The 27607-nt window shown below is 45.1% G+C and overlaps 1 protein-coding gene across 1 annotated transcript in view; it reads left to right on the top strand.

Annotated features, from left to right (window-relative positions):
• NRXN1 (neurexin 1) overlaps nt 1–27607 on the top strand; it is a 1090172-nt gene that overhangs the window by 566000 nt on the left and 496565 nt on the right. Inside the window, 2 exon segments of the mRNA XM_044428877.1 lie at nt 20689–20862; nt 24547–24666. Of these exon segments, the coding sequence (XP_044284812.1) occupies nt 20689–20862; nt 24547–24666 (294 nt within the window).

Below are 27607 nucleotides of genomic sequence, written 5' to 3'. Positions count from 1 at the left end.
ATAAAGAAATTAGCACCTTTTAAAATTAGCCTATAGCTAATTTAAACTAAGTTGAAATTGAAAGTAAGCAGATTTCTCACCCATCTCCACCAGACAAATTCAACAGGTATTCCCAGACTGAAGAGGATGGTGTACATGCCTGCCATGCAGTTTATAAAGCAGAGAAGCCAGTTCAAAAAAAGTTATGGCAACCTTCATCTTGTGCTAAACATGTCTGAATAATCAACTAAACTCTAGCCTCTCAGGGGCTAATCACTGTTCTCAGGGTGGACGACCTATCACTTTCTCTTTCATCTGTATTCAGGTTAAACCAGTCAATCAACAAAATTCGCATTCTTTCCACCCCATTTACTGAGCTTTTCGTGAATTATTATTTATTTTATTATATTTATTATAGGCCAATAATGAAAATTCCCTGGGCAGTTCTGAACAATTAAAAACATAAAATACAGTATAGAAGTTTAAAACTCTGGTATAAAAATGGAACCCAAAATATAACCCAGCAGCAAGTACAAGGATTAAAAATGCATAACAGATTTAAAACAACAGAAAGTAGAAGACTAAAATCCCTGAGAAAATTGGAAGCTCTTCGGCTAGTGCTGAGTATGAAGAAGCACGAGAATGTCCTTTGTGTTAGCTTAACATTAGAAGATTTTGCATCCGCAGGCTGGGACACCACCAGTCCCTGCTGGCTGCCTTTCTGGAGTATTGTGTTCAGTTCTGGGCCCCACATTACAGGAAGGATATAGCCAGGATAGAGTCAGTGCAGCGAAGGGCCACAGGGATGGTGGTCGGATTGCAGGGGATGCCGTATGAAGCGAGACTGAGGGAACTGGGTCTCTTCAGCCTGGAGAAGAGGAGACTCAGAGGGGATCTGTTGGCGACATACAGGTACATGAGGGGATGTCACATGGAGTTGGGTAGAGACCTACTCTCCCCTGCAGAGGAAGGCAGGACGCGCTCCAATGGAGCAAAGCTCAGGGAGCCAAGGTTTCATTTGGATGCCAGGAAGCACTTTCTGACAGTCAGGACCCTGAGGGTGTGGAATGGGCTTCCACAGGAGGTCGTTGAGGCCCCATTGGTGAGGGTGCTCAAGGATAGGCTGGACATGCACATGGTGGGCATGTCATGAGCAGAGCCAGCTGGAGCCAGGAGTCAGACTAGATGGCCTGGGAGGCCCCTTCTGACTCGCTGTGTTTCTGTGTTTGGACAAGTAAAAGCTTCTGGACCACTTCCAAATGCAGACACCGCTCTACTGAATTACAGCCATCCAGAGTAGGGATACCCAGAGCATGGGTTGTTGTTAGTCGCAAAGTCGTGTCCAACCCATCGCAACCCCATGGACAACACTCTTCCAGGCCCTCCTGTCCTCCATCATTTCCCGGAGTCCACCTAAGCTCACACCAACTGCCTCAGTGGCTCCATCCAGCCACCTCATCCTCTGCCGTCCCCTTCTTCTTTTGCCATCTATTGTTCCCAGCATTAGGCTCTTCTCCAGGGAGTCCTTCCTTCTCATTAGGTGGCCAAGAGCATGGGTACCTACCTGGTGGTAAATTCTTACCAGAAAAAGAGCAGAACAAAATGCTCACCCATCTCTGGGTACAAAAGCCACAGTGATGGACTTCTGTGGACTTCTGGTTTTTACAGAAGTATGAGAATGTCCTTCGCATTGGTTTAAAAATTAGAGCGTCTCCCAGCAGCAGGCTGAGACACCAATGCAAAGACATTTTGCAGGCAAAACTCCCCTGTGCCAAACCCTGGATTTATGCGCACAAAATGCATTCTTTTTAGAAAAATGCACCCTTTAAAAATGTGCATTAAAATGCATTTCCATGCTCAGTCAATGGGGAAAGTAAGCATTTGGATGAATGCTTCTGAAAGCAAATATGCACCTCTGGGCACCTTTCCTGTTCAAGTGACAAAACGAAGGCTCACGATGAGAAATGGAAATAAGATAGAACAAGCTTTCGGGTGGAGAACTTCAGTGAGTTGAACTGGATGGGTTTTCCCCATTTGTAGCCGACCCACAATCTGGAGCTGGTTCAAAATGTCTGGGTTTGAAGCAACGGCCTATGTGGGAGAACAGAGGAGGAGGAAGAGAAGGAGCTGAGGAAGGAGCAGGAGGAGAAAAGGTGGAGGAGGGATGCTGAAATCAGACCTACTTATGTCCACCTTCTGATCCAGCCTGTCCCACTTTGACCGGGAGGCTGGCAGCTGGAAGGGGCTCCAAATCTTGACAGCTCACCCACCTCCGTACCATTTGCTCCAACTGAATCTAGGTCCTTTGTTCTTTTCCTTTCGCAACAAGATACCTGACTCTGAGGATACCATTCTTCATAGAGGCACTAGAGGGCAGTCTCATGTCGCCAAATATTATCCTGGTGCAGTCTGGCAAAGGAGGGGAAGAGAAGCCACGATGCAGCTGAACTGGCTTGAAACATCCTGCCTTTGTTTTCTGCATTCTGAATTCCATAATAATAACCCTTCGGAGCAAAATCACATCCTTTCCCCCGGGGTATCTAACCTTGAGGCATCGAATGGAAGTACTAAAACAAGCACATTGGCATTTCAAATTGGGGAATGGGGTTGTAAATGATTGTAGCAGTTGTCTTTCCTTAATGGCCATGCGGGAGTCAGATTTGGAGGCTGAACTGATGCCATGCTCTGTCGCATGCAAAGTTACGACTTTTGCAGGGGAAGTATTTCTCTTTGTGTCTTCCAAAGGAAGATCCCTCCGGCATAAATCTGTTTGTGGTTCGGTTTTGCTTCCAGTTACCTGGAAAAGGCCTTTAATATGGCTAGAAAAGTGAAAGCACAATCCAATATAAAACCACCATTTGAAAATTCATTAAGAACAACCCAGGTGAATTCTGTGGGGCAAAGCAGATATTATGATAAATGCATATCAAGTGGCTACTTTTTTAGTTTTACTCTAGAGGAGGTGCAGCATGGCTGATCCAGATCTTTAAAAAACCCTCTCCCTCACACTGGGACCCCAATCTGGATCGGGGCCTGTGTGACTACTTTAGAGGGAAAAATGGGGAGAGCTCTGCTTTGCCCTTTTATGCTCATTTTCTCTTTCAAACTGATTTGTAAGATTTGATGGGAGGGGTGCTGTCTAAAAGCTGAGAGGGTCTCTGTCTGGGGGTCACTTCTACCTGTGATATAGTACACTAAATCCTCTTCTCTGTCCCTTCTGATGAAACCACACAGGGACAATTGGTTGCATACACAGGCTTTACACGGTAACTTATAAAATGGATCATTGGCCCATCCAGTTCATTACTGTGAATCTCAGGGATGGTTTGCCTCCAGTCCATGAGCCAGATGTGGTCCATGGGGATCCCCCCAGCTGGCCCACTGGCTTCTGCCCCTCTTTCAGTCTCCACCCTTCTCCCAGGCAAAAGCTCTTATCTCCGATCATCAGTTGATCCAAGGTAAAACCTCTCCCCTGATTAAAGCCGCAAGTAGTTTCCTTGCTCAGCACCGAGCACAGCAAAGTCCTGTCTGCAATCAGCTGCTCTGTGTGTGTGTGTGTGTGTGTGTGTGTGTGTGTGTGTGTGTGTGAGAGAGAGAGAGAGAGAGAGAGAGAGAGAGAGAGAGAGAGAGAGAGGATTGTGACAACGGCATGTGTTTATGAATCAGGCAGGTGGTGGGTGTGGGTGCAAATGATGTGTGCATCAGAGTGTGAAAGGGAACAATAATGGAATGACAGGGTACATGATTCTCCTGCTCACAACAACCCTGTGAGGTAGCTAAGACTGAGAGGCAGTACCTGGCCCCTGGACATACATGGGCTTCATATTCAAGAGGGGACTAGAACCTGAGTCCCAGCCCAAAGCTCTAACCACTACACCACGCTGGCTCCCCACATGAGCATGAATAGCTGGTTCCTTCCAGGGCTCCAGCCCTCAGTCAGAAAAAGGGTCCCCGCTCCTGACTTGCACTGGGTCCCCAGGACTTCCCAGCCACACGTAGAGGCACAGGGAATTGAGCCTTCTCACCACGTGCTTTTGACTGACCTGCGACCCTTCCCCCCCCCCCCCCGGTATTCATCGGAGCCTTTGTGACATCAGCGGCCATTCGCCAATCTCCATTCTCATCTCACAACTATTTGCAAGCCTAGCATCCACCATAGCTCACCCTAAGGAACAGGGCAATGGTGGCCGGAGTCAATAATCCTGGAGCAGAAGACCATCCGTATGCTGCGGAGGGCAACACAAATAAGTTAAGGGATGCATTGCTTTGTTTCCATATCTGTGGGCATATTATTTTTGGAACTTGCACCCATTCAGTCTGTGCAGCTTGACTAGTTCTATTGGTATCCTGTCTTCTCCAGATGCTACAGTTAATCTTAACCGTGCTTTATTGGAGCAAGTGAATTACATAACCCACAATGTGAGTTTGGCTGATTTCAGTAAAACATAGTAAAAGCTACCCACATTTTATCTGGATTCTTTAACTACAGTGAGTGTAAAATGGAAGCAATCATGCCCAATCATCTGGTTATGACTCCACTGGAAGGGACTGCCCTGGGCATTAAACCCAAAGCTCATTCATGGACTTGCTTATGTGCAGGGTTGCATAATCCACTTTACTGCCAAGTTCTACAGCAGTAGAGATAAATGCATAAATAACTTTTGAGCATATACGGTATTTATTGGTTGCATTCCCACATATCCTATTCAAGTTCCATCCCATGCAGTAATCTACAGTGGTCCTAAGACTGAGGTTAAAAATGTCAGTACTTTTTCAGGTACTATCGGGATAGATTTATTTGATACAGAAAGAGTTATACACAGACTAAAGCAACAGGGTGTATTTAGATTTTGGTAGCAGATCTTTTGCAAGATTATTCTGTTCTGCTTAGTTGTCCCTTGCCATGTTTGCCAGGCATAATGAAGGAACAAATGGCATTTTGATTTCCTTCTGTGGCACGCAAGAGGGTGTGCTGGGTTTTTGTAAGCACAAATGATTTACCTAAGGTGCTTCCTGCTTCTGCAGGTGGAAACTGAACTGCAAATGATTTCAATTTTCCATTAGATTAGCTCCTATTGTTTTATGTAAGGCACCCATTATTAATTTTTCCATTATTAATTTTACCATGTGCATGATTCTTTTCCTCTTTCAAGGTCAATTGAAAGGTTTTGTGATACTAAGGGCACAATTCTCCACCATCGTATTCTCCACCCAATGGCTGGTCTAAGACACAGCAGTGGAGTTTTATTTTATTTTATTTATTTTATTTAAAACTTTTCTATACCATCTATGTACAGCATCATCTATGTATATGATGCTGTACATAGATGATGTACAGCATCATCTATGTACATACCATCTATGTACAGCATCATAGAATAATAGAGTTGGAAAGGGCCAAGAAAGCCACCAGGTCCAAACCCCTACTTGATGCAGGATTCCCAGTTAAACCATCCCTCTCAAATGGCTGCCTAGTTGCCTCTTGGATGCCTCCAGTGTGGGAGAGCCCACCACCTCCGTGGGTCAGGGGTTCCATTGCTACACTGTTCTAACAGCCAGGAAGCTCTTCCTGATGTTCAGCTGGAATTGGACTTCCTGTAACTTGAGCCCCTTGTTTTGCGTCCGGCACCCTGGGAGGATGGAGAAGAGCTCCTGGCCTTCCCCTTTGTGCCAACCTTCTAGTCCTCATAGAGAGCCATCACATCTCCCCTAGGTCGTCTCTTCTCAAGGCTAAGCATGCCCAATTCTTTCCATCTCTCCTCGCAGGGTTTGTTTCCAGTGCCTTGCAGGGTGCAGTGGGCCCAACTGTGCCTTGCCCTGTAAGGAGAAACACCGGGGTGCCCTGCACTTGCCTCCCTGCCCTTCCCTGTACCTTTTTACAGCCACCAGGGATGGAATCCTTCTCTCCTCCAGAGGCCTGGATCAAGCAACTTTAAAACTCTCCTGGGTCTCTCTGGTGCAACGGTTAAGGGAGCAGGGCTGGGACGCAGGAGTTCTGCATGCTAGTCTCCTCTCTGCCATGGAGTTTACTTGGTGACTTTGGTCCAGAAACAGGCTCTCAGCCTAACCTACCTCAAAGCGTTGTTGTTGTGAGGATAAAATGGAGAGAAGGGGAAGTGGATCCTCCTTGGATTCCTTGCCAAAGGAAGAAAGGCAGGCTATAAAGGCAGTGTTGTTGTCGTTGTCGTTGTTGTTGGCAAGGCTTGGGTTTTATACATGGAGTGGGTAACCAAAGAAGAAAAGAGGCCACAAAGTTTAAAATTTTGTGCATGTTTACTGAAAAAGTGTTGCTGTGGTTGTTCGGTGCCATCAAGTAATCTCCGATGTACAGCAAACCCAGTGAACGTTTCCCAAAATCTCCCGTCCTTGACGGCGCTGCTCAGCTCTTGTAAATCTTATTTTTATTAAGGAAAAGGTTTAACCATCATGTGAATAACTACAGCACTCACCCAAAACAGTGGAAACAAAAGGGTAAGAAAATAATCAGGGCAAACACATCCAGATGATTTGCAACTAGATAGGGCCTCTTTTCCCCCTTCTAGCAATATCTTGCTGCCAGAGTTTGCAGCTTTTCTGAGCATTCACTTTCTCACTAGCATTTGGCTCCTTTGAAAAGCTCTCAGCTTTTCTTCCTTTCAGTGATTTGCCCTTCCTCCCAACCTTCCTTCCTACTTCACCTTCCGCTGCTTTCTAAAATCTTTTCCCCCCAGCATTTTACAAGTTCAAGCGGGCTGGTGTTTGTGTAGCTCCCGTCCAATCAAGAAGGGGTGTCCTTGCCTCACATTCTCTCCGATTAGCTCTTTTGCAAACATTTCTGCAGACAGGACATCAAACCTGGCAACTTAGAGACATCCTGACACCCTAATGCAAACAAACCATCTTTTGCAGGCTCATTATCTATGAGACTTCTTGATGAACTTCCTGTCCATTTGCCTCTAAATAGCACCTGCTCATTTGCAAACAGGGAATTGTAACCCCTGGAATCAAACAGGGTGGCTTTTCTGTTCACACACTGGAGTAGCCATAAGCATTGTGTGACTGCATGTTGTATGAATTAAGTTGGTGATTAAGATTGTGTGCATGCCAGCTCCTGTCCACCACATGTTCAGATGCAGGCCCGAACCAAACCCTCATGTAGCTATGCAAGGTCTCCAACAATTGTGGTTCTTTCTGTCCCACAAGATTTATTAGACACTTAATGTCAGCTTCGGCTAACATGGTGTTCTCCAGATGTTTTGTACTTCAGTGCCATGAGCCCCAGCCAGAATGGCCAGTGGTCAGGGATGCTGGGGGTTGTAGTCCAGAAGGTTTAAAGGGTACCAGATTGAGTAAAGCAAGCTTACATTCCTACACATTTCTAAGTAATGTACAACTATGCACAATAAAGCTCTAATGAGATATTTTAAAAATGCACAGAAAACTAACAGCATAATGACAGGGTAAACATGGTTACCATCCTGGAAAGGCCTCCTGGAATTATATTTAAGAGGCACCAAACTACCCCAGAGTTGTTGCCTGACTTTTTCTACTATATGGGAAGGGAGTCCAGAAAGTTGATATTGTAACATGAATGACCATATTCTGAACCATCAGGAGTTGGACCTCTAATATCCTAAGCACCACCAGGAAAGTATTTCCAGATGAGTATGAACACAGGAAGACTGGGGAGCAGGAAAACTCTTCAATATTATGTTCCACAGTCTTCTGGTGTTTGATTGCTCTTTGGGGAATAAATTATAATGGCGTGTATCATATAATAGGCGGATGTGGATAATCCCTAGCATGGCCAGTGTAATTTGTCTCATGCTTTCTGAAGAGCTCTCTTCAAATCAGGTCTGCCTTTCTCCCACATTCCTTCTGACACACCACCCAATCCTGCCCTCATGCTAAGACTGACCCTGAGAGTCCTTCTTGAGAGTCTGCAGTTAATATCAGTATAGATGGCAGCCACTAGAGACAGAACCTTCTCAGCAGTGGCTCCAAGTCTTTGGAATGCCTGTCCATTGGACTGACATGTCAACCCTTCAGCTTTGAGTCAGGCTGAAGGCAGGCTTCTTCAAGAGAGTCTTTGCTTGATTCCTTTGCTGTAAGCATTTCCTGGACCTTTGTTCTGACGTGATTCATGCAGTGTGCGTCTTGCTTCCCACTTAGGAATATTTTCCTAAAGGATTAGGAATATTTTTTCTTGATTTGAGTGCTTGAAATACTTACAAAAGGTACATTTTGCAGACTGTACTGTGACTTTATACAGAAGTGTTATCACCTCTCAGGTTCTTCATTCAGTGGGAGCCACATGATCATATCATGGCTGGATAGTATTATCAGATGGATTTCATTTGGTGGGACAGGTCACATCTAAGCTAGCTTTGTCTGGTCTTCCAAAGAAGAAAGAGGTTTGTGGTGATCTCCCAGCTGCCCTGGTCTTGATTGATTGCAGGCTATTCACACCCAGAATGGACTGGAACTTAAACTGCGAGTGGGTGGCAGAATAGAACTGGGAGCAAACCAAACAGCAGGAGCCACAAGCAATTTGAATGTTATACAAGATATGTGGGTATATAGATAGACAGATATCCTGGCAGGTCAGAAAAACCTTCTGATGGATCTTCTTTAATCATGTAGCAAAGCAGGTTCTTACATCTCTCTGTAATAAATCAGAAAACTGATTGTACATTTTATGGAGATTCAACAATTGGTTTTAATTAAAGATGCCAAGAAAGTATAAATTAGACAGGCAGGCTATGTCAAAAGCAATGTCAAATGCCAACATGCAAATATCTCTCCTGCTTCCCCATGTACCCATAATTTGTACTGGATCTTCATGATGGATTTCAATCAGTCACGTTGGGTGCCAAACATGGTATAAATCTTGTCCATCTCTTCTGACCAAGGGCAAGATGAAGTGCTGCAGTCTTCAGGATCCACCACCAGCAGAACCAGCACTTGTGCAAATGAGCAGAACCCTTCCTTCCAGCATGCGACAGGTCAGTGGAGTTCCACCCTGTGAGCTCCACTAACCTGCCCCATTTTGGAGGTGAAAATGTCAGCTTGTTCTGGTTGCTAACAGAACAGCCGGTTCCCTTTGAGCTTTTCCATAGACTTCCTCTCAGCTCAGCTCTCTTTGGAAGACCAAGCTGAGCACAAAAGGAAGCCCACAAGTGCCTGGAGGGATGGATTCCAGCAGCGTCTATCCCATCCCTGGTGGTAGGTCTTCCTAGGCTGCAGAAAGAATTGTGTACTGTCCCTAATTTTAGGAGAAACATTACTGAGAACAAAGGAAGTTGAAGGCCACGTTTTGTTGGCAAGGTATGGCCAAATCCTTAATGAAGGATATGGTTCTTCCTTCCCCGTCATCCCTCTGTGTACCATGACTGATGTCCCATTTCCTCATGGCAGATGGATTGCTGCACACACTAACTTGGCCACTCTTTTTCACCAATTCGCATGCACCACCAACTTCTGCTCACACTCTGTTCGACAAACACTTTCCAATCTACTTAAACTCTGTCAGGCTGCATGCCTTCTAGCCCAAGTTCTTTACACAATGTTAAGGTATCACATTTTGCATAGAAATACATTTTGGCTCCTCAGAGTCCAGGCCATTCCTTATGATATGTCATGCAGCCAAGAGGATAGTTCAGAAGACAAATACCACGAGGAACTGTCATTAACCATGGCAAACCACTGGGTTAGAAGCACACTTTGTAGACCTGGTGTGAACCCATTCAGCGATTGATTGATTGATTGATTGAGTGATTGATTACCTCTCTATATCACCCAGTAGAAGAAAGCTCTCTGAGCAGTTCACAACTATTAAAAACATACAGAGTGTTGTTACTATGTGCTACCAAGTCTCCTCTGCTTTATGACAACCCTGTGAACAAATGCCTTCTGAACCATCCTGTCCTTTAGCTCTTGTACATTCAAGGCTTGGCTTCCTTTATGGAATCCATCCATCTCCTAGTTGGTCTTCCTCTTCTTCTTCTGCCTTCATCTTTCTCTAGCATGATTGTCTTCTCCAATGAGACTTTCCTTCTCATGATGTGCCCAAATTCTGACAGGTTCAGTTTTGTCATTTTTATTTCCAGGCAAAGTTTGGCTTGATTTGATCTTGTCAGTCCAGGGTATTTACAAAGTTCTCCTCCAACACCATATTTCACCAAATGGCTGCAATGGTGGTCATGGATGGCCACGCGAGCCTCATTTCCCAGAAGGAAATGTAAGGAGAGTAAATGAAGAGTAGGTTGCCTGAAACACAAAATACAAGCAAGACATGAGCTCTAAGTCACCACAACATTCCTTTGTGCACAAATAAGGACAGAGTACCGTGCTCCCTTGGCGGCATGCCAGCCTCCTCATTAAAAAGAAAAGCTTTGTTTGTGTTTGTAAAAATAAAATAAAATTAGGGGAAACAGGGAGTCTGTCGGTATCAAGCTGTGCTTGTGGGGACCATGGGAGAGATTCCAGGATTGCAACCATCTTGATTTGTAGCTTGGGCTATGAGATGGTACCTTTCCTAAGTCACCCATAAGCTTTATGCTTGACTAGAGATGCGGATGGGGAGGACTTTGCTCCACTGAGGGGTTTGCTGCCTTACAGATTTACCCTCCTTAGCTCTCCTGTCCCATTCGGAAAGCTGAAGTGAAGTTGCATCTCCAAGCCCACTTCCACTGCAGCTCATCTTTGGAAGAATGTGCACACAATGCACACCTTTGTAGGAAATGACAGGGTGGGGGCTGGCAGTGGCAGTTGGAAAACCACTGAAAAAGCTGTGGGGTAATATTCATCCATAGGGGAGGAGAGGAAGGGTAGTGCTGGCGTCCCAGAAAGAGGTTAACCTTGCTCTGAATTCTGAGCAACTGTCAAATTAGTAGCAAAAGAATCCTGCTGCAGCCCTCATGCGCCTCATTGTGTCTATCAAGGAAATGAACCATTTCAAGCTCCCACTTCGTCTTGATCACTTCTTTTGTACATGTCAGGGTGGTGGACATGTGTACAAGTCTTTCTTGCGGCACTGGAGAGTAGCATCAGTCAAGGGAGAGGAGGGAAGGACACTGCTGATAAGCAGAAAGAAAAAGGCTTGCTGAAGACAGGTTGGCTGGTTGCCCAGCGGGATCTGTAGAAATGAGGCTCAGAGGAGATAAAAGGTCCTTGAGCTGGAGCAGGAGGATTCTCTCTGTGGCTGATGCAGCATAGTCCTCATTCTCCGTCACTCTGTGGCCAAGAGGTGGAACCTCGGACGCCTGGGCCGATGAAGGGGCCATATAGGCAGGTAGGGCCCTGTTTGATCTTCCGTGGCTAGGAGGATCAGGGACAGGTTTGCCTCCACTCCATGGACAGGGAATTTCTTTCAGAGAACTCTTTGGGCTACCTTCCAAGTGGCAGGTAGGGCTGAAGTTTGGATGAGGCCAAACGACCCACAATGGCTCAAGCACCAGCAGAGATTCACCTAAAGCTCTTACTTCCAGTAACTAGGCCTGGGAGAGGCATTTGAACCCCTTTGAATGGGGCAGCAGTGCAGAAGGGAAATCCATAAACCAAACAACTGCGGCTGGGAGAAAGAGGGTGGGCCTCGGGAAAGGGGCCGTCCTTCTGAAAAGGATGGATTGGGATTGGGTACTGGTCAGTAGGCTTGAGGTTCAACACATTTCAGAAGACCATGCAAGGCATCCACATGATTTTCATATTGGAGGCTGAACATCACTTTCTCTTGAGAAAGAGAACATTTCCAGTAAATTAAGACCAAGGAGGAGGAGAGAATATGAATGAGTGCTGGCCAACTCCCCTGGGATCCGTTCATGATGAGGCTTCACTCACCAAGCAGTTTTGCCTTTTCAAAGGAAGAGGGTGGCTCAGTTTTTTCCGAGCCCAATTAGGAGTCTCTTTGGACATCATTTAGCTCATGGTGATGTCAGGGGGACCAAACCACCAATGGCTGTTACAAATGCAGCAGCCATTTCCCTCCCTCTCCACCTTTCCAGTTGTGGGGGAGCCAAGTAGGGTCTAGTTTCCCTCCCTCCTTTCATATCGGTCATGGCTCCAATAGCAAACCAGACAGACCGGGAGATGGTGTTTTCTGGAGGCACCCCAGGAAAATCACATTCCTCAGGGTGCTTGATGCACTACCATCCCGGGAGCCCTTGTGCAACAGAGGAAGAGAACTGGAGGAGCTGATTTGCCTGCCGCCATAGCAGCCAGATAAGCATTGGGAAGGGGGAGCAAGTGAGCTGAAATCAGGGGGAGTCTTCATGCGCTCACAGGCTGAAGAACAAGGGGGTTGGTGGGCTTGTCCCCAGTTGGAGGCAAAGGCTTCCAGTTGCTGAAGTTTGTTTCCAAGTTTGGTGATACCTAAGAAAGCAAGACTCAGTGGAGAAGACAATCGTGCTAGAGAGAGTTGAAGACGAAGAGAAGGACCAACTATCCGATTGATGAATTCCATAAAGGAAGCCGCAGTCTGGGGTTGACAAGGGCTGAGCAGGGCTCTCAAGAACAGGTTGCTGGGAGGACTCTCGGAAATGGGGTCACCGCACGAGTACGTTGGAGATGACTTGGCAACGATTAACAACAAGAAAGAAGCAGACATTTTAGCATCTTCTCAAAAGGAAGAGTGTGGTGTTTCCTCAACTGAAGGATTTGATAGTTAAAATAATTTACCCTGAAATCTTGTTTAACTGAACATTATGGTTCCCATTAGAACTTTTGATGGGAAATTTCATAGGTTTAACTGACATGGGAGAAAATAGGCGTGTAACAAATGTAGAAAAACTTGGAAACTTCATACAACTGAATTTTGAGGAATGGGACATGCCTCGAAAGGTGAGCAATGTCTGCATGCTGTAAAAACGCTTAAGAATGATTTAGGCCTACTGAACCTTCTCCTTGTTAAAAAGGAATCTCCGAATATGCCTCCTTTATTTTCCAATAATGAAGGTACAGATACCTCGTGCTTCATCCCCAGCCCCCTCCCCATCTCTCGCAGTTGGCACCGTATCTGAATGAACAATGCTATTTTACCCTGAATAATGAGGCTTGCTCAATGTGACAACTTGAAAGTGCAGCCAACAGTGCAATGAGCAAAGTTATTAGGATAAAGCAATCTTCTTAACTCGAATATTGGCTCCATCTAATTGTTGTGCATTTGGTAAGCTGCTGAAGCCAATTCAGGGCAGCGGCTAAATGCAATGCTGTCCCTTCCAGCATCAGTGGAAAGAGCCCCAAGTGCTTTGTCTTTTCTTTTTAATCTACAACCACCCTTTGAACTTTAAGTGTGTGCTCCAGAGAATATGCAGCCAGTGATTCAGGCAGAAACATCAATGGCGGTGGTGCTGTGTTGAGAATTCCGGCCACTTTTTTTAAAAAGACCATTCTCATTCAATCCGATGAAAAGAAATTGCTTCTGAAAAAGAGGCTTGAAAGAGGAGAACGCTTTGGAGCAATGCCCATGGGTGGAGTTCACAGTTCTTGTGCTTACCTTGCTTAGGAGATGGTCAGGGAGGTGTCAGGGAGAGTCCTTCTCATTGCCTCTCTGGCAGCTGACAGCATCGCTGGCTTCCATATGCCAATTAAAGCCCAGGAGGAGATATGAGCTGATCCTCCCCCAGGGCTTTTTCTTTTCCCTTTTCCCTGACCAGGAAACACAAGCAACCAAGGATGCAGCAAAACTGTGCAGAGATGTGCAACAGAAAACACACACACACGCCATCCTCTGCTAGCTTGTGATGACGAGGTAAGCTCAACCTTGGAGAAGGAAATTCTAAAGGACCCAGGGAAGACATCTTTCCAGAATTTAGAAGACAAAACTTGGCACAGCATTAACAAATGGATAGGATGCTGTGACCAAGTTTCGTATCTCTTCATCCGCAGCCTGATGCAAAGAGCCGGTACAGCATCTTCTTTGCTCCTGTGTTTAAACTGGGCTTCACAGCTCAGGAATACAAACTCCAAGTTCCAGTGATGGCTTGAATTGTGCTTGATGAGTGGGACTCTGGTTGTTTTTCTGGGAGCAGAGAACAGCTTTTCTCTCCTATGGGTCTCTCAGGTGGAACAGCAAATACGCAGCCTTCTGCATTCTTCTGAATTAAGCCAGAATTATAGCCAAATAACAAGAACTTCTCAACTGAATAGTTCATTTCAGAGTCTGCTGTTCTATAGGTGCAAAGCGCATGCAGACAGAGGAAAGGTGGCCAAGGGCAGAAGGAATATTCTTGCTTGCAGATTTCTAGAAAGTGTGCACAAAATGACGACTCCGGTTCCTTGCAAGTGACGGCTTCAGCTGAAGGCATCATACACATCACCATGCCCACCAATGCAGTTCAGATAAAGATGTTGCCTAAACACAAAGACTAAGTGAGCCAATTGGAATTCAGGGAACACAGTTGTGGAAGAACTTTTCCAAGTTCACACTGGAAAGCAAAAATCCACATGTAAAGGGATACTGATGCTGGGAATGATTGATTAATGGCAAAAGGAGAAGGGGACAGCAAAGGTTGAGGTGGCTGGATGGGGTCACTGGGGCAGTGGGTGTGGGCTTGGGTGGACTCTGGGGGATGGTGGAGGACGGGAGAGCCTGGAGGAATGTCATCCATGGGGTCATTATGGGTCGGACACAACTTTGTGACTAAACAACAATCAGATTTTACTGTTACCTTTATTTATTTATTTCGATTCAGCAGTTTTCAACCAGAGATTTCTGGATTTCATTTAATTTTGGGGTGTGTGTGTGCTGGAGAAACTCTTTTTAAAAAAAAAAGTGAAAAAGGGAAAGGTTTACAGTTTTAGTTAGAATCAGGATTTTTTTTGCCAAATTTTGAATTTAGACAGAATGCCATTTCAGATCTAGCTACCTGTGATAGATCATGATAGCTGCCAGATCTTACATCTCCAGGGGAATCTTAAAAGTTCTTCTCCTGGCTGCATTCATGAAAGGAGTCTTCAGAATTCTGTCCTATTTTCTCTCAATTTCATGCAAAATTTCACAGATACCAAAACATTCTCACCAGTGAAGAGAAAAAGCTGTCTCTGGTAGCTGAGTCGTGTGAGTCCGTCAGGCTCCTCTGAAGCTTTGGAACTTTGCCTTTCTCTGTGTGTGCGTGCGTGTGACTCTGTATAGATCTCCTTACAAACGTTTCACTGTTAATGCAGGAAGTCACCAATAAGCAAATATAAGCAGTTTGCAAAGCACTGGATCTGCATAAAGCATCATTTATGGAAGATAAAGCACTAATTCTTTAAAGAATGAAGAGTGAAAAGGACAGCAAAGCAGTCATGAGCCCATCCACTAACCATTGCGAGCCACTGGAGTACTGCTTTTTATATTGCACTGTAGAAAGTTGTGTCTCTAGGGAAGCTGATAATTAAGGCGGGGAGGAGAGAAATCACAATAGCATCACACTTATTTGTAGCACACAAATGAGCATCCGCACCTTTTGTGCAGACTTTGGGCTTTGCTTTCTTTGTTTCTTTCTTCCTTTCTTTTTTTAGACATACGACCTGGGACATGAGATATTTTGAAAGGTGGGATATCAGCGCCAGCCAGTTATTATTACTATGATGATAACACAACTCTGCTTGCTTTCCATTTTAACTGCAATATCCAGTGTAGTGCCTCTGAGCACCCAAGTGCTCAGAGACACCTCTCAGAACACTCAGCAGGCTGCCTGTTCCACCTGATATTCAATTTACTTATTTACTGATATTTTACTTATTTTTGCCTTTCAAAAAAGAAGAAAGAAACCTAAGCGGGAGGCCAAGCAAAGTGCTTCCCCCCAGTGCCACCTCTGAATTGGTTCAAAGGAGGTTGTTTCTTCACTCAGCCTTGTACAGTGTCTAATTACAGTGCCTTGCTTCTGTCTCAGCAGCTTGCCTTCTGGGAAATGCATGGTTGCATCTACAAAGGCAGCCCATCTAAAGCAAGGTTCCCCCAAAAGGCTGGGGAACCCTGCTTTAGATAGGTGTATAGGAGTGTTGCAGGTGTTCAAAGCTCCCCTCACTTCATGCCAGTGTCCTCTTTCAGGTTGGGCTTCCTGCACTTACTATGGCATGCAAGATAACAAGAGAAGCATAGAGCTGCTAGATATGGATTTAATGTCCCTGATGGCCCTGAGGACTGGGAAGGAATAGTGAATTTGGACTGGCAACTGCACCACAGCCCATCCAGACAGATTCACACTCCTTTCTGGAAATGAGCAGAGTTAACTTGCGCCAGAGTTTCATAACCCCAGTCAAATCACCCAGAAAGGTCCTGCACTTTCTGCAGTGGCAGCGGGGTAGAATCAGAGGCATCCAGCTGAAATAGCTGTTCTTCCCACCAACTGCAATACAGTAAAATCTGTGTTGGAAAATGTGTCCATAAGGCAACCCCTTTTCAGGCAAACAATTCAGGACATATTGAAACTGGAGGGCAGGTTCACAGCAGCAGGTCAAACTCCACACCTGTGGAGCTTGTTACCAATGGGGGGCACTGCCTTGCCGCCAAAAGAGAGCTGGATTGGTTATGGGCCACTGCTCTGATCCCTTCCTTACTGAGCTCATCCAAAGCATTTATTTCAGCAGCTCTAAAGAATGTCTTGACTCTTCTATATTGTATCCAGCATCCTTCCTTTCAAGTTGGAGCTCTGACCATCCAGTAGATTTCTGCCGCACTGCAGTGGGTGGGATGGGTAGGTGGGCCTTAACTTTTTGAAATGGATTAGCAGATGTTGGCTCCTGTGTATGGTCTCTCCTCCCCTTTCGGGTGAAGAGGGGTGATGAGGAAGGAGGCAAGGGCACATGGAAAGGAGATTGGACTGGTCTGTAGGTGCTGGTCCAAAGGCAGGTTCCTCCTTTTTACACATTCGAAGCCACTGACCTTTTTTGCAAAACATTCTTTCTTGACCAAGGCATTTTCCAGAAGCACAAACCCCCAGAATGACTCTCTGAGAGTACACAGAGCAGTTTGTTGAACCCAATCCTGTGTTTACTTCTAGGAACTCTCCTTAAGAGTCTGTTTGAGCCCCATCCATCTGGGGCTCAAAGCAAGCAAGCACGCCTCCTGTCTGCAGGCTGATCCTCTAATTCGGCCATGCTCTGCTGCCGATGTTGCATCATGGGGTCAAGAGCCGGACCCGTCTTGTCTGCATCTGAGAAACACCCCATTCCAAGCCCCTCCTGCTACCTGTACACCTTGGATATTCTAAGAGGCTGCCTGCTCACCTGAGAGCCTCTCATCGCAATGTCTGGAATTGCTCCACATTCCAAGGCCTCCCTGCTTTTCCCCTCCTCTTCCTCCTCTGAATCCCAGTCAGCAGGCCTTGGTAATGCATGCCAAGAGCTGCGGCCTCATTCACACCCAACTCGGGGAGCAAGTCTGCTGGTTGTACAGAGGGGTGGTTAAATATGACCAGAGAGTGTTTACAGGGCTTGGGTATCCTGGCAATGCTTGGTACACAAAGGCGTTGCGTGCTGCTCTCCCTGCAGTTCCTCAGTTTGGACAGAAGTGGGTGGTGGCACACAAGCTGAATATTCATTGAGAATGCTTATTTCCCCAAGAAATGTACCTGCTTTTCTTCCAAGTCTCCAGACTGGGAAAAACTGCCTCAGACCTTGGGAAACTGTCCACCACTTTACACAACACTCAGCTACTTGAACCAATGGTCTTCCCCAGTGTAAGGCCACTTCTGATGTTCCTGTTCCTCATCAGTGCTGCTTGCACTGGGAGATGATCCAACATTATGGGATTAGAGGATGTACAAGAGCTTCTATCCATTCCTTGCCATCTTCTACCACTCTGTATCAACAATCTGGATATGCATGTAGATGAAACACTGCAAAAATTCTGTTGCCATTTGATTTCACAGAAGAACGAGTTTATATTTCTGTGTGTTCATTTTTAAAAGAGAACCTTGTTACAACATCATGTGTATTGCGTATTTTTCCCTTACAGTGTTTTCACAACATACTGATAAGTGCCAGTAACACAGAGGAGGGAAATATGTAATACTACGTGGTTAGGATTGCGGCACTGGGGCTGAGATGATCTGGGTTCTCGTTCCCACTCAGTCATGGAGCTCATGGGTGACTTCAGATCAGTCACAAACTCTCAACACCCACAACTCTCACAGAGTTTCTGTTGTGGGGATAAGACTGAGAGGAAGAGAATTATGAAAGGCACCTTGAATGGCTTTAAAGAAAAAAAGTGGAGTATAAATATAATAAATACATGAATAAATGAATGGACAGAACTGCAAACCATAGTTAATGGTGCAGGTATGGTATTCTCTAAAAGGAATGGCATCAGGGAACATGTGGAACTCTAAATCAGTGGAGCAATTCAGATCAGGGTTATGGAAGCATCCCTACATAAACTTGTGTGAATTCGTCGGGAGTTGAGTTCTCTCCATCTTCCTTTTAGGCAAGAATTCTTTGGCAAAAGCACTTTATTTCCATTGTACAACCAGTGAACTCACATCTACCCAAGAAAGAGTCTTTGAACATGCAAAGAGCAGCTTGCTAAACCCAACCTAGGAACCGTGTCTGAGAACCCTCCTTTGCAGTAACCCTGGGCCCCAGCCCTCTGAGGGTGCCTCCTTGGATGGAGATGGGCAAGCCTCCTAGATCTATGCAGGCCCAATAGCTGGCTAGTCCTTCTTTCCGGATGCTGCATCATGGGGTCAGGGATCAGGCCAGCCTGCTCCAGCTCTGCTCCCTAACCCACCTGGCACTTCCAGATGTTGTCGGGTCCCAGGCTCTGCCTGAACACTGGGGACAGCATTCCCGAGATAGGCTCTTCCTTTTCCACCATCTCTGTGTCCACCTCCTCATTTCCCAGGCCTCACCACCCTCAACCATGCTGTGGAAGCATGCCAAGAAAAACTGCCTCTTTCTTTCTCAACCAAATCACTCATACCGTTTTCATGTAAACCTTCTCTGTTCCCCAGACTCAGTGGGACTGTGCAGCTTTATATTGTAAATTTCACCATCAATACAAAAAGGTCCCCATAGGAGCATTAGAATAATTGCAGTGCCCATTCCGTTTCTGTTCCTTCTCATTCTTTTCACAGTCATATCCCCTTCACGCAGATGCATGCTAAAACATTATATTTTTGTACAGTTATTAGAAACTAAAAGGAAATTATATTTTAGGGACAACCATCAATTCAGGAACCAGTTCATTAAGAAAATAGATAGTTTTCATTATGGTTTTTTTGAGTAAGCATATATTCTCTTCCATCTAATTCATTAGCCTGAAACTGAGCCATGTTGGATTCTACAGATATATGGAAATTATTATCTGAGAATGATTTTAGTATAGGATAGACTTCAGTGGTTCCCACTGTCCTTGAGATCCTGAAGAAATCCAGCAAGCATTCCATCTCATTGGTAACAGTTCACTGATGTTCTTTGATCCACCAGGACTTCCCATCAGCAAAATGGGGAAGGAGATTATTTTTAACTTCTCCCCCTTTTCCCTCCAGCTTTCCATCCATCTCTCCTGCTGTTTCAGAGGCCCTCCCAACCTTAAGAAACCCTGAGAACTCCATGTAGGGAGGGAAATAATAAAAAATCAGTTATCTCCCTGTTCAGAAGACAGAAGCCAAGTCTGCCAGATCCAAGACCATCCTGCCACAGAGTAACAACAACTGGTAGAACCCAGTGGTCCTATCTAGATGTATTGCAGGTATTGTCCACGTCCAGAGCTATGGGTCACACCACTGGTGCCATTCTCACATATTGATCCAAAATTGGTGCACAGTTTCAGATCAATGTGTGGAGATTGGAAGCCGGCCCAGCTGGGACCAAAAACATGCATTCTTCATACTTTTCTACCAACAGTTTCAGGAGGGTTTATGAGAGGAGCCAGATAAGTGGTTGGAACCGGTTGGGTTCCCCTCAGCTCAAAAGAACCAAGTTCAATGCTGTGTGGGACTACATACCAAGGTAGGACATCTTCTTTATAGAAAACAACAGGCAACAGATTCCAGTCAGGTCGTGCTTGCCAAATCAGTACCAATGGTGTGCTGAGCTGTGTGTGTACCCAAGCACTGATGTGTCATGGCCATCAACGAGGATTCCAATCTGAATCAATGGAATTGATCTCCAGTAACCAAATACCAGGAGAAAAAATTAACCGGACCTGAATTAATACCCAAGTTAGAATTGTATGATGATTTAGAATTATTTTGTTAACTGTGGAATCAAAACCAAAGTGGATAGGAACTGAGAGCTAATTCATGCTGTCCAGAACTTTTGGAGAGGGAAAATTTCACTGAAAGGTTGAGAGACATGAGTCCCTAGGGTTTCTTTCTAGTTTTTTAATCTTCATGCCTGTGTTTATTTTGCCACTGCCAATAGAAGTGGTGACAGCTACAAAGTTTGTTTTCTTGGCAACCGGGCTCACGTTTAGTTTTCTATAGGCAGCCTATTTGCCACTTCACTCCAGGGCTTTGTGGAGAACAAATATTTATTCTTCTGACCTCAAATGCCAGAGGAAAGCTGCCTTATTTTCATGAGATTTTAATCAATTGACATCTTGCTCTTTTATTATTTCTGTGGCTGATTCTGTTCTGTTTATTGTATTTTCTTAATGGTTTGATATTGTTTCTATATATCTAGTTGAATTCTTTGACTGTACGGTGTCCTGGAAATGTAGCTTAAAATGTTTTGTTTTTCCTTTAAAAAAAGAAAAATGGACTGTTAAGCAACTGGGACTGACCTTATGTTTTGGTTACACAGGTGACTTGTACATTGGAGGGGTAGCAAAGGAAACCTACAAATCCTTACCTAAATTGGTCCATGCAAAGGAAGGATTTCAGGGATGCCTTGCCTCAGTGGATCTGAACGGGCGGCTTCCAGATTTGATCTCAGATGCTCTGTTTTGCAATGGACAGATAGAACGAGGATGTGAAGGTATGGAACAAGGACTCTGTAATCCTGTCACAACCTCATCTGATGAAAACTAAATATCCCCACACCTCATCCTTGGGTTGCCGTAGTGTCTCTCCCACTGTGTCCTGTTTATCTGGACTCAGATGATGACAGTTTCCAATATCACCCGCTGTCATCAATTTGTGTCGTGCTACAGCGGCAAACTGGACCTGCTCTACATTATTAATGAAGGTGGATGTCATGGAGGGAGAAGCAAGCACACACAAATTGAACCTGAGCACATTAGCTTATCTCCCTGAACGTAATCGGTGGAGTCTGCTCTTCACCACCAACAAGCTGATTTGCACGTCTCCATTTTGTTTGCGCTGTATTTTAATTAATTGTTGTGATAATTAGCTCCTGTGCAGCACTTTATATCATCACGTTGCTTAGATGGCAGTTAGTGCATAAATTAACTAATTTAATTTAGGTGTACATTGTTAGCACAGGTTGTATGCAGAACAGGCTTCAAAGCATTTTGTAGGGTCTCGGGCTAGGTTGGGGGCTTTTTATGGTTCCACATCTCTAGCGCTTTGGTTTGGCTTGTCCATATGTCCCAGGCCTGCACAATTTCACATGTACCAAGCTGAAACTCAGCTCACTGGCCACATTTGGTGACTCTTACAGCTAGATAAACCTCTTGTCTTGGGTGTTTGTTTGCAACTACAAAGGCATGCAGGTTGTCAAGTGCCTGGCAGATATGGATGGGCACGTGACCGATGCTCAAGATCACTAGGATTCGCCAAGCTTCATCTCACCTCTTCTGCAGTCATTCTTTCTAGCATTTACTCCTTACTCAAGCAGCAAGCAGCTGAGAGATTTGGGCAAATCTCCCCAGATGTCCTCCATAAACTAAGACAGGTATACAGTCTACTGAGAAAATTTGCATGAATTGGGACATTTGCAGAAATCGAACTGGGAACAAGACATACACAAGTATGTCCTTGACGGTTAGCAAATATTTTTGTCAGACATGTGCTTCCACTTGTAAGCCAAACCAACATTTTCATACACCCCTACTGACAGGTGAGAATAATGCTTTAATAGGCTGGGTGTGACTTGATGGGACTTTTGGATGCAATAAAGCAAAATTGTTCCCCAAGCCATATGGCCCAAAAAGTAAAGTCCGGATAGCAGCCTTTTTGCCCTCATGTTGAGCTCTTGTTTTGTATGGCAGCTAATTATGCTGCTGGTCAAAATACAGCCAATGCTCAGGGTGTGACCTTGCACACAATTTGAGCTAATGTGGCTAAAAAGACAACAAGACAATTTAGTGCAAGTGCACATGTGCAAAACCAGTCAGCAGAATCCCAGCCGTACTCGGGGATGGATCCTAGTGCAGATAAAAGCACATATGAATGTCCTGCCATCCAATAGATGAGCTGTAATGTTGACAAGCTGAGCCCGTTGCAAGCCAAAGACTTCTCAGTGGGACACAGAAGGGGTCGTGCTTCCTTGGTTTGCTGTCCAAAGGAAGGCACCTTGGAACATGCCAGTCACAGATGATTTAGTGCCAAGTAGCGTAGAGTCCAGTCCACAACCAATTAGGAGAACAGGAGCAGCACAAGGTAAATAGCTGTCAGGACCTTGGACAGCATCTCCCAGGGGATACTGCTAAAGCATTTCCTCATAGGTAGGGGGGCCCTGCTGTTGTCATTCCATGCTCCCGTGTGTCTGAGGGACAGAGAAGTGGAAGATGTCTCATCCCCAGAGTCTGAGGTTGAGGAGAGACTGCATTCTCGGGCCTGGGGGTATCCCAGTGGTTCTCTGCAGTAAGGTCATCCATGTCTCATTGGCGCAGGTGGGCTTCTGAGCCTGAGGACACGACGGGGTTAGTTTGCCAGTAGAAGGAGAGAGTGGCCTCTTCTCTGCTGAGCTTCAGCGATCCTCCTGTGCCCAAAGGTGGCATTGCAACTCCCAGTGCTCAGATGGCTTCAGGGCAACGGGGTTACACTTGACTCTGAAGCTGCTTGTCACTTCCTGGGCACACTTTCTGGCACACTAACCAGCTTCCTTCAACATGATCAGCCTAAAAGAGAACACTTGTGTCTATATTTTACTACCTGCCTCAATTTCAGTGAGGGAAGTCAGGGAACCTGCATGTAGGAACATGGAGTAACAGTGGCACGGACAAAATGCAGACAGTGGCCCTTCTTTTGACCATGGCCCAGTGTATCATGGGAGAGAGGAGAGACCACCACTGCATCTGTAACTCAAGGACACTACATGGTCCTTGTCATCCATTCCGGACCACATTCCATCAGTTCCAGCAGAAGGCCCAGAGAAGAGAAAGATGGGAGAGGATAATGTACTAATGATGGAACTGAAGATCTGAACATGACAAATGGCTATTCAGTATTAAACCATGCATTCACTTGTTAAAGCTTTCCCATTTATCCTACGAAAAGAAATGCTTTTAATTTTCCTTCATTACATGTCATCAGCTCAATTAACCATTATATTTGTAGAAAATGCTGGCAAATTACTGCATTCTCACTTTGGCTTGCCTGGAGATTTATGTCTGTTAGCATTAATTTATTTGCATTACATGGGATTTCTTTTCCTCCTCAAGAGTGGCATGCACCTCTTTCTCTGAACAGTCTTTCTGTGTGTGCTGCCATTTCAATATTTGCTTACTAACATTTAATATATTTTGCTTTTTTATTTTGCTGACAAAGTTGCATTGATGAAAGCTGATTTGCAAGGTAGATAGTCCATATGTATATTAAACAAGACTGAAACCTGTAAGGCATTTTAAGAACTGTCAGCCATTTCTGTGCTGATGGGTTGCATCTCAGACTTTTCTGCTCTTTCCCTTTAAAAATATGATGCAGGGAATGCTCCTCTTACAGGGTATTCTGCATAAAGGCTTTCAGTCTTGTGTCTGTTTGTATAGTGATTGCTTTAGTGCTTTGATCATGCCCCTTTTTAAGTTCTTTTCTTTCATTTTTTCAGTGGTCTATTTTATGATCTCTAGAAATAGAATAGCTTTGTTTCTCATGTGGTTTGTCACTTTTGAGCATGATTTCTCCCCATCTATATTTTTTCTATATCTATATTTTTAAAAAAACAACCTGCATGGGATAATTTCAAGCATGTATGAAGATACTTGCCAACATTCCTGCCAGTAAACTACTACACAATATATGTCTATTTTCCAAAAGGAATAACCCACCCAAGCATCCCCTGCCTTTCCACAGACATAGCTCTCCATCCGTTCATTGCTCAGACAACAGTACTTTCTTTTTCCAGCTCACTTTTAATTTTCTGATTATTATTTTAAGTGTGGCAGTCTGTTTTGCACAGTACCTGGTAGCGCTCATCCTGTGAAAGAGAGACCATTGTACATGTGGACATGAAATTAGCAATGGTTACCACAACTACCACCCCGTTTTGCCTGTGTTGGCTCTCTGTTCTGTTGCATTTCGGAATCAGCTCATCTCTTCGTGTTCCTCTGCCTTCTGAACCAAAAAAGCCATATGTCTCTCCATAAAGTTCGTTTTGCTTTCTTTTGTTTAAGTTACGGCCAATACGACTATCAGTTCTTTTCCTTGGTTTGCTGTATAAATCTGAGATGTTGGCAACTACCCCATGTGATCCAATGACAAATGTGGTCGCCTCGAAGGCAAGAGGCCGAGCTCACTTTGCTGTGCGCTTTCTTGGTAGGGCCCAGCACAACGTGCCAAGAGGACTCATGTGCGAATCAAGGAGTCTGCTTGCAGCAATGGGACGGCTTCAGCTGTGACTGTAGCATGACCTCTTTTAGCGGAACGCTGTGCAACGACCGTGAGTACATTCGCGATTCTTGCTTTATCTCTCCGAGGCTTAAGAGGTTGCCGGGGGGCGGTGGGGTGACTAGAATCCAGACTCTGAACTGTTGTGTTCTTTTTACTGTTTGCAAGCCCTGCAAAAAGCAATTAGAAAAGCAGCTGTACTGTATGCAAATGAAGTATATGATTGCAGTAGTGCATGAGACATGGTGGACTAAAATAAATGGAGGGAATTCGGGAAATGCAATGCGGAAATGTCTGTCCGACGCGTGTTTGCATGTGCTGAACGCGGCACCTTATGCACGGCGTTGTCCTCTGTTCCTTGAACGGGAGTGGGGGCCGGTGGGAGTGGGAAGGGAAAGTGAAATTCTTCCGTTCTCATTCTCCTAAGCGGTATTATAATTTTGTAGCATTATATCACAAGGGTTGTAATTACTGTGAAACAGTTGACAGCCCTCATTACCTTTCTGTGCCAGGCTGCTTTCGATGACATGAAATGCTCTGTTAAATACAAATAACTTAAGATTTTATTTCACTTAAGTATCATCTGAAAAGATTCTGAAGTCATGTAACTCTCAGAGATTGGGGATTGCTTTGGGGTGTTGGAAACTTGTGGGGTGACTAGGACCGATCCCTAGGATGAATGTCTAATATATGTCCATCTTGGCCGACCCTATGGAGAAACTGCAGCTGGCTGAAGAATGTCTGCTTGGGAGTTGTGTGGGGAGAGAGTTAATAGATGTTGATGCAAAGAGTCATGACACCCTGACTGCATATGTGCAAGGTGACAACGGTTCTGATAAACGGCTGCCTATTTTCCAACAACCACAAACATGGGCCCATTTGGACCAAGTGTTTAACATGCCATGGCGTGCTGGCACATATGTCCACAAGGGAAAATTTGGGAGGATGAACTTGCCCAAACGTTTGAGTGAGCGCTCGAAAGTTGGTCTGCTGCATGTCTCATGACATTGCAACGGCGTGTACCGGATTGGAAGAACATTCAAACTAGTGCAAGAAATGAATTCAAAGGCAGCGGCCACACGTGTTTGTCAGCTTCATTGAATACTCACATTTGGAGCTGGGAGAGGTGGTCAGTGTGATACATCTACATCCCCACTACGGTTGAATCTCATTCTCCCCCTTGGGCAGGGGAGATCCACCAGGGGAGCATCCATTTGAGGAGTGGATTTTTCAGAGTGCAGCCCTATGCATATTTAGGCAGTCTCTCGTGGTAGGACTTTTCTTTCAATTTAAACATGTGTAATGGTCCATCTGCCTTTCAAATCCCCATTTATCTGTCCTTTTATGGAGAAAAACTCATTTGTACACATTAGAATATTTGTATAAGTCGGAAGGATCATCACAGACTGTATTTTATGCCACCAGATTGATTCCAGATGAGCTTCCTTGGTCTGGTAATGGAGCACAAATGTAGCGTATTTCGGAACCTGAAAGAGAATTCACAAAGTAACTGCTCAGCAGGCCTTTTGAGCTGCAGGCACACACACACAAAAACGCACGGAGAAGGAGCTCTGTGTGGATGATAACACTATCCTGATTGAGTATTCTTGTAATACTCCCCAGAGAGGGAAAGACCCACCTGCTGTGGATGTGGCTACCTCCATGCTCTGAGCCGGAGATCCTAAAACTCCTTGTAAAACAGGCTTGGGTTTTTATCTGACAAGCCAAACATTTACTAAGCTATCAGTACCTTGCTTGGCTTAGTTTTGGAGCCGAGAAATAGCTTACTGCTGCAGGGCTGACTTGAGCAAGGGGTTAGCACAAGAGATGCATTCCCACATACTGATGCCCTCTTTCTCTGCACTGCTCCACAGTCTGAACTCCCCACACTGTCTGCGCTCTAATAACCTGCTTCTGGTAGGTGTTTGCCGCATGGGGAAAACTGGTTTGTGAATGTACATTTTTTTGAGAATCAGTGAAATGAAGGAAACAGGTTATTCTGAAGACAAACTCTGCTAAGAAAAAGCAATCACATCAATATTGGAATTTGATAGAGAAATCTGCCTATTTATCCATGAATCACAGAAGCATTGCCTGCTTACTTAACTGCAGCAACTCTCCAACATATTGCTGTCAACAAAGCTCATGAAACTTCAACAAAATACTATTACTGTACTCGAGCTGGTATTTTCGCTGTGTCTGCCAGTGTGACCTCAATTCATGGAGGCTGGATATCTGTAGCTTCCACTTATCTATTTGAATTGATTGATGCCTTTCTTCTCTGGGATATAAGCAGCAGGTGTCCTTGATGCCATGCCAGGGCCAGGGTTGGGGTGATGCAGGCAGAAGAAGGACCATGGCTTACTTGGGCAAGGGTCAGACACTGGACAAGGCATAACAGAGCCTGAGCTGAACGTTAAGTCAAGAACAGGGAAGGGACAAGGTACCAACAAGGTATGGCAGGACCAGAGGCAAGAGAAGAGCCAAGAGGCAAGGAGGATCAGGACTTGGCAAAGGTGTGGCAACACCAGGGGCCAATGCAGAGTCAGCAACAGGCATGAGTGAAAATGGAAGGGGAAACATTGCAGGACTGGAGGCAGCCACCAAATTAGAAACATTAAATAGATACTACAAATATTCAAGTAGCTATGAGAAAATTGATCAGCACTTGGAAGCCTTTTATAGTGCCTCAGGTGGCTCCCAGGTGGCCTGTATGGTTGCACAGGCCCTAATCCTGCAATCACCTTCAAGCCTGGTGCTAATCCTTCAAGTACTAGAAAGGCAAACTAGGTCACTTCCTCTATCGGGCCAGCAGGGGGAGCTTATCACTTTGCAGATCCTGACAGGAGACTGCCTTTCCACTGGGAAAAATGTATACAAGCTGGCTTGATGCCTCTTTCTGGGATATGTGTCCCTGTTGTCCTTATGTTCCATGCAGAGAGCCTGGACAGAATTATAATGGAGATGAGCAATGGACATGCAATTGTTGAGAG

Source organism: Varanus komodoensis, unplaced genomic scaffold, assembly GCF_004798865.1.
Source record: "Varanus komodoensis strain SLA01 unplaced genomic scaffold, ASM479886v1 scaffold2, whole genome shotgun sequence".
NCBI lineage: Eukaryota > Metazoa > Chordata > Lepidosauria > Squamata > Varanidae > Varanus > Varanus komodoensis.
This window is presented reverse-complemented; position numbering and strand designations above follow the sequence as displayed.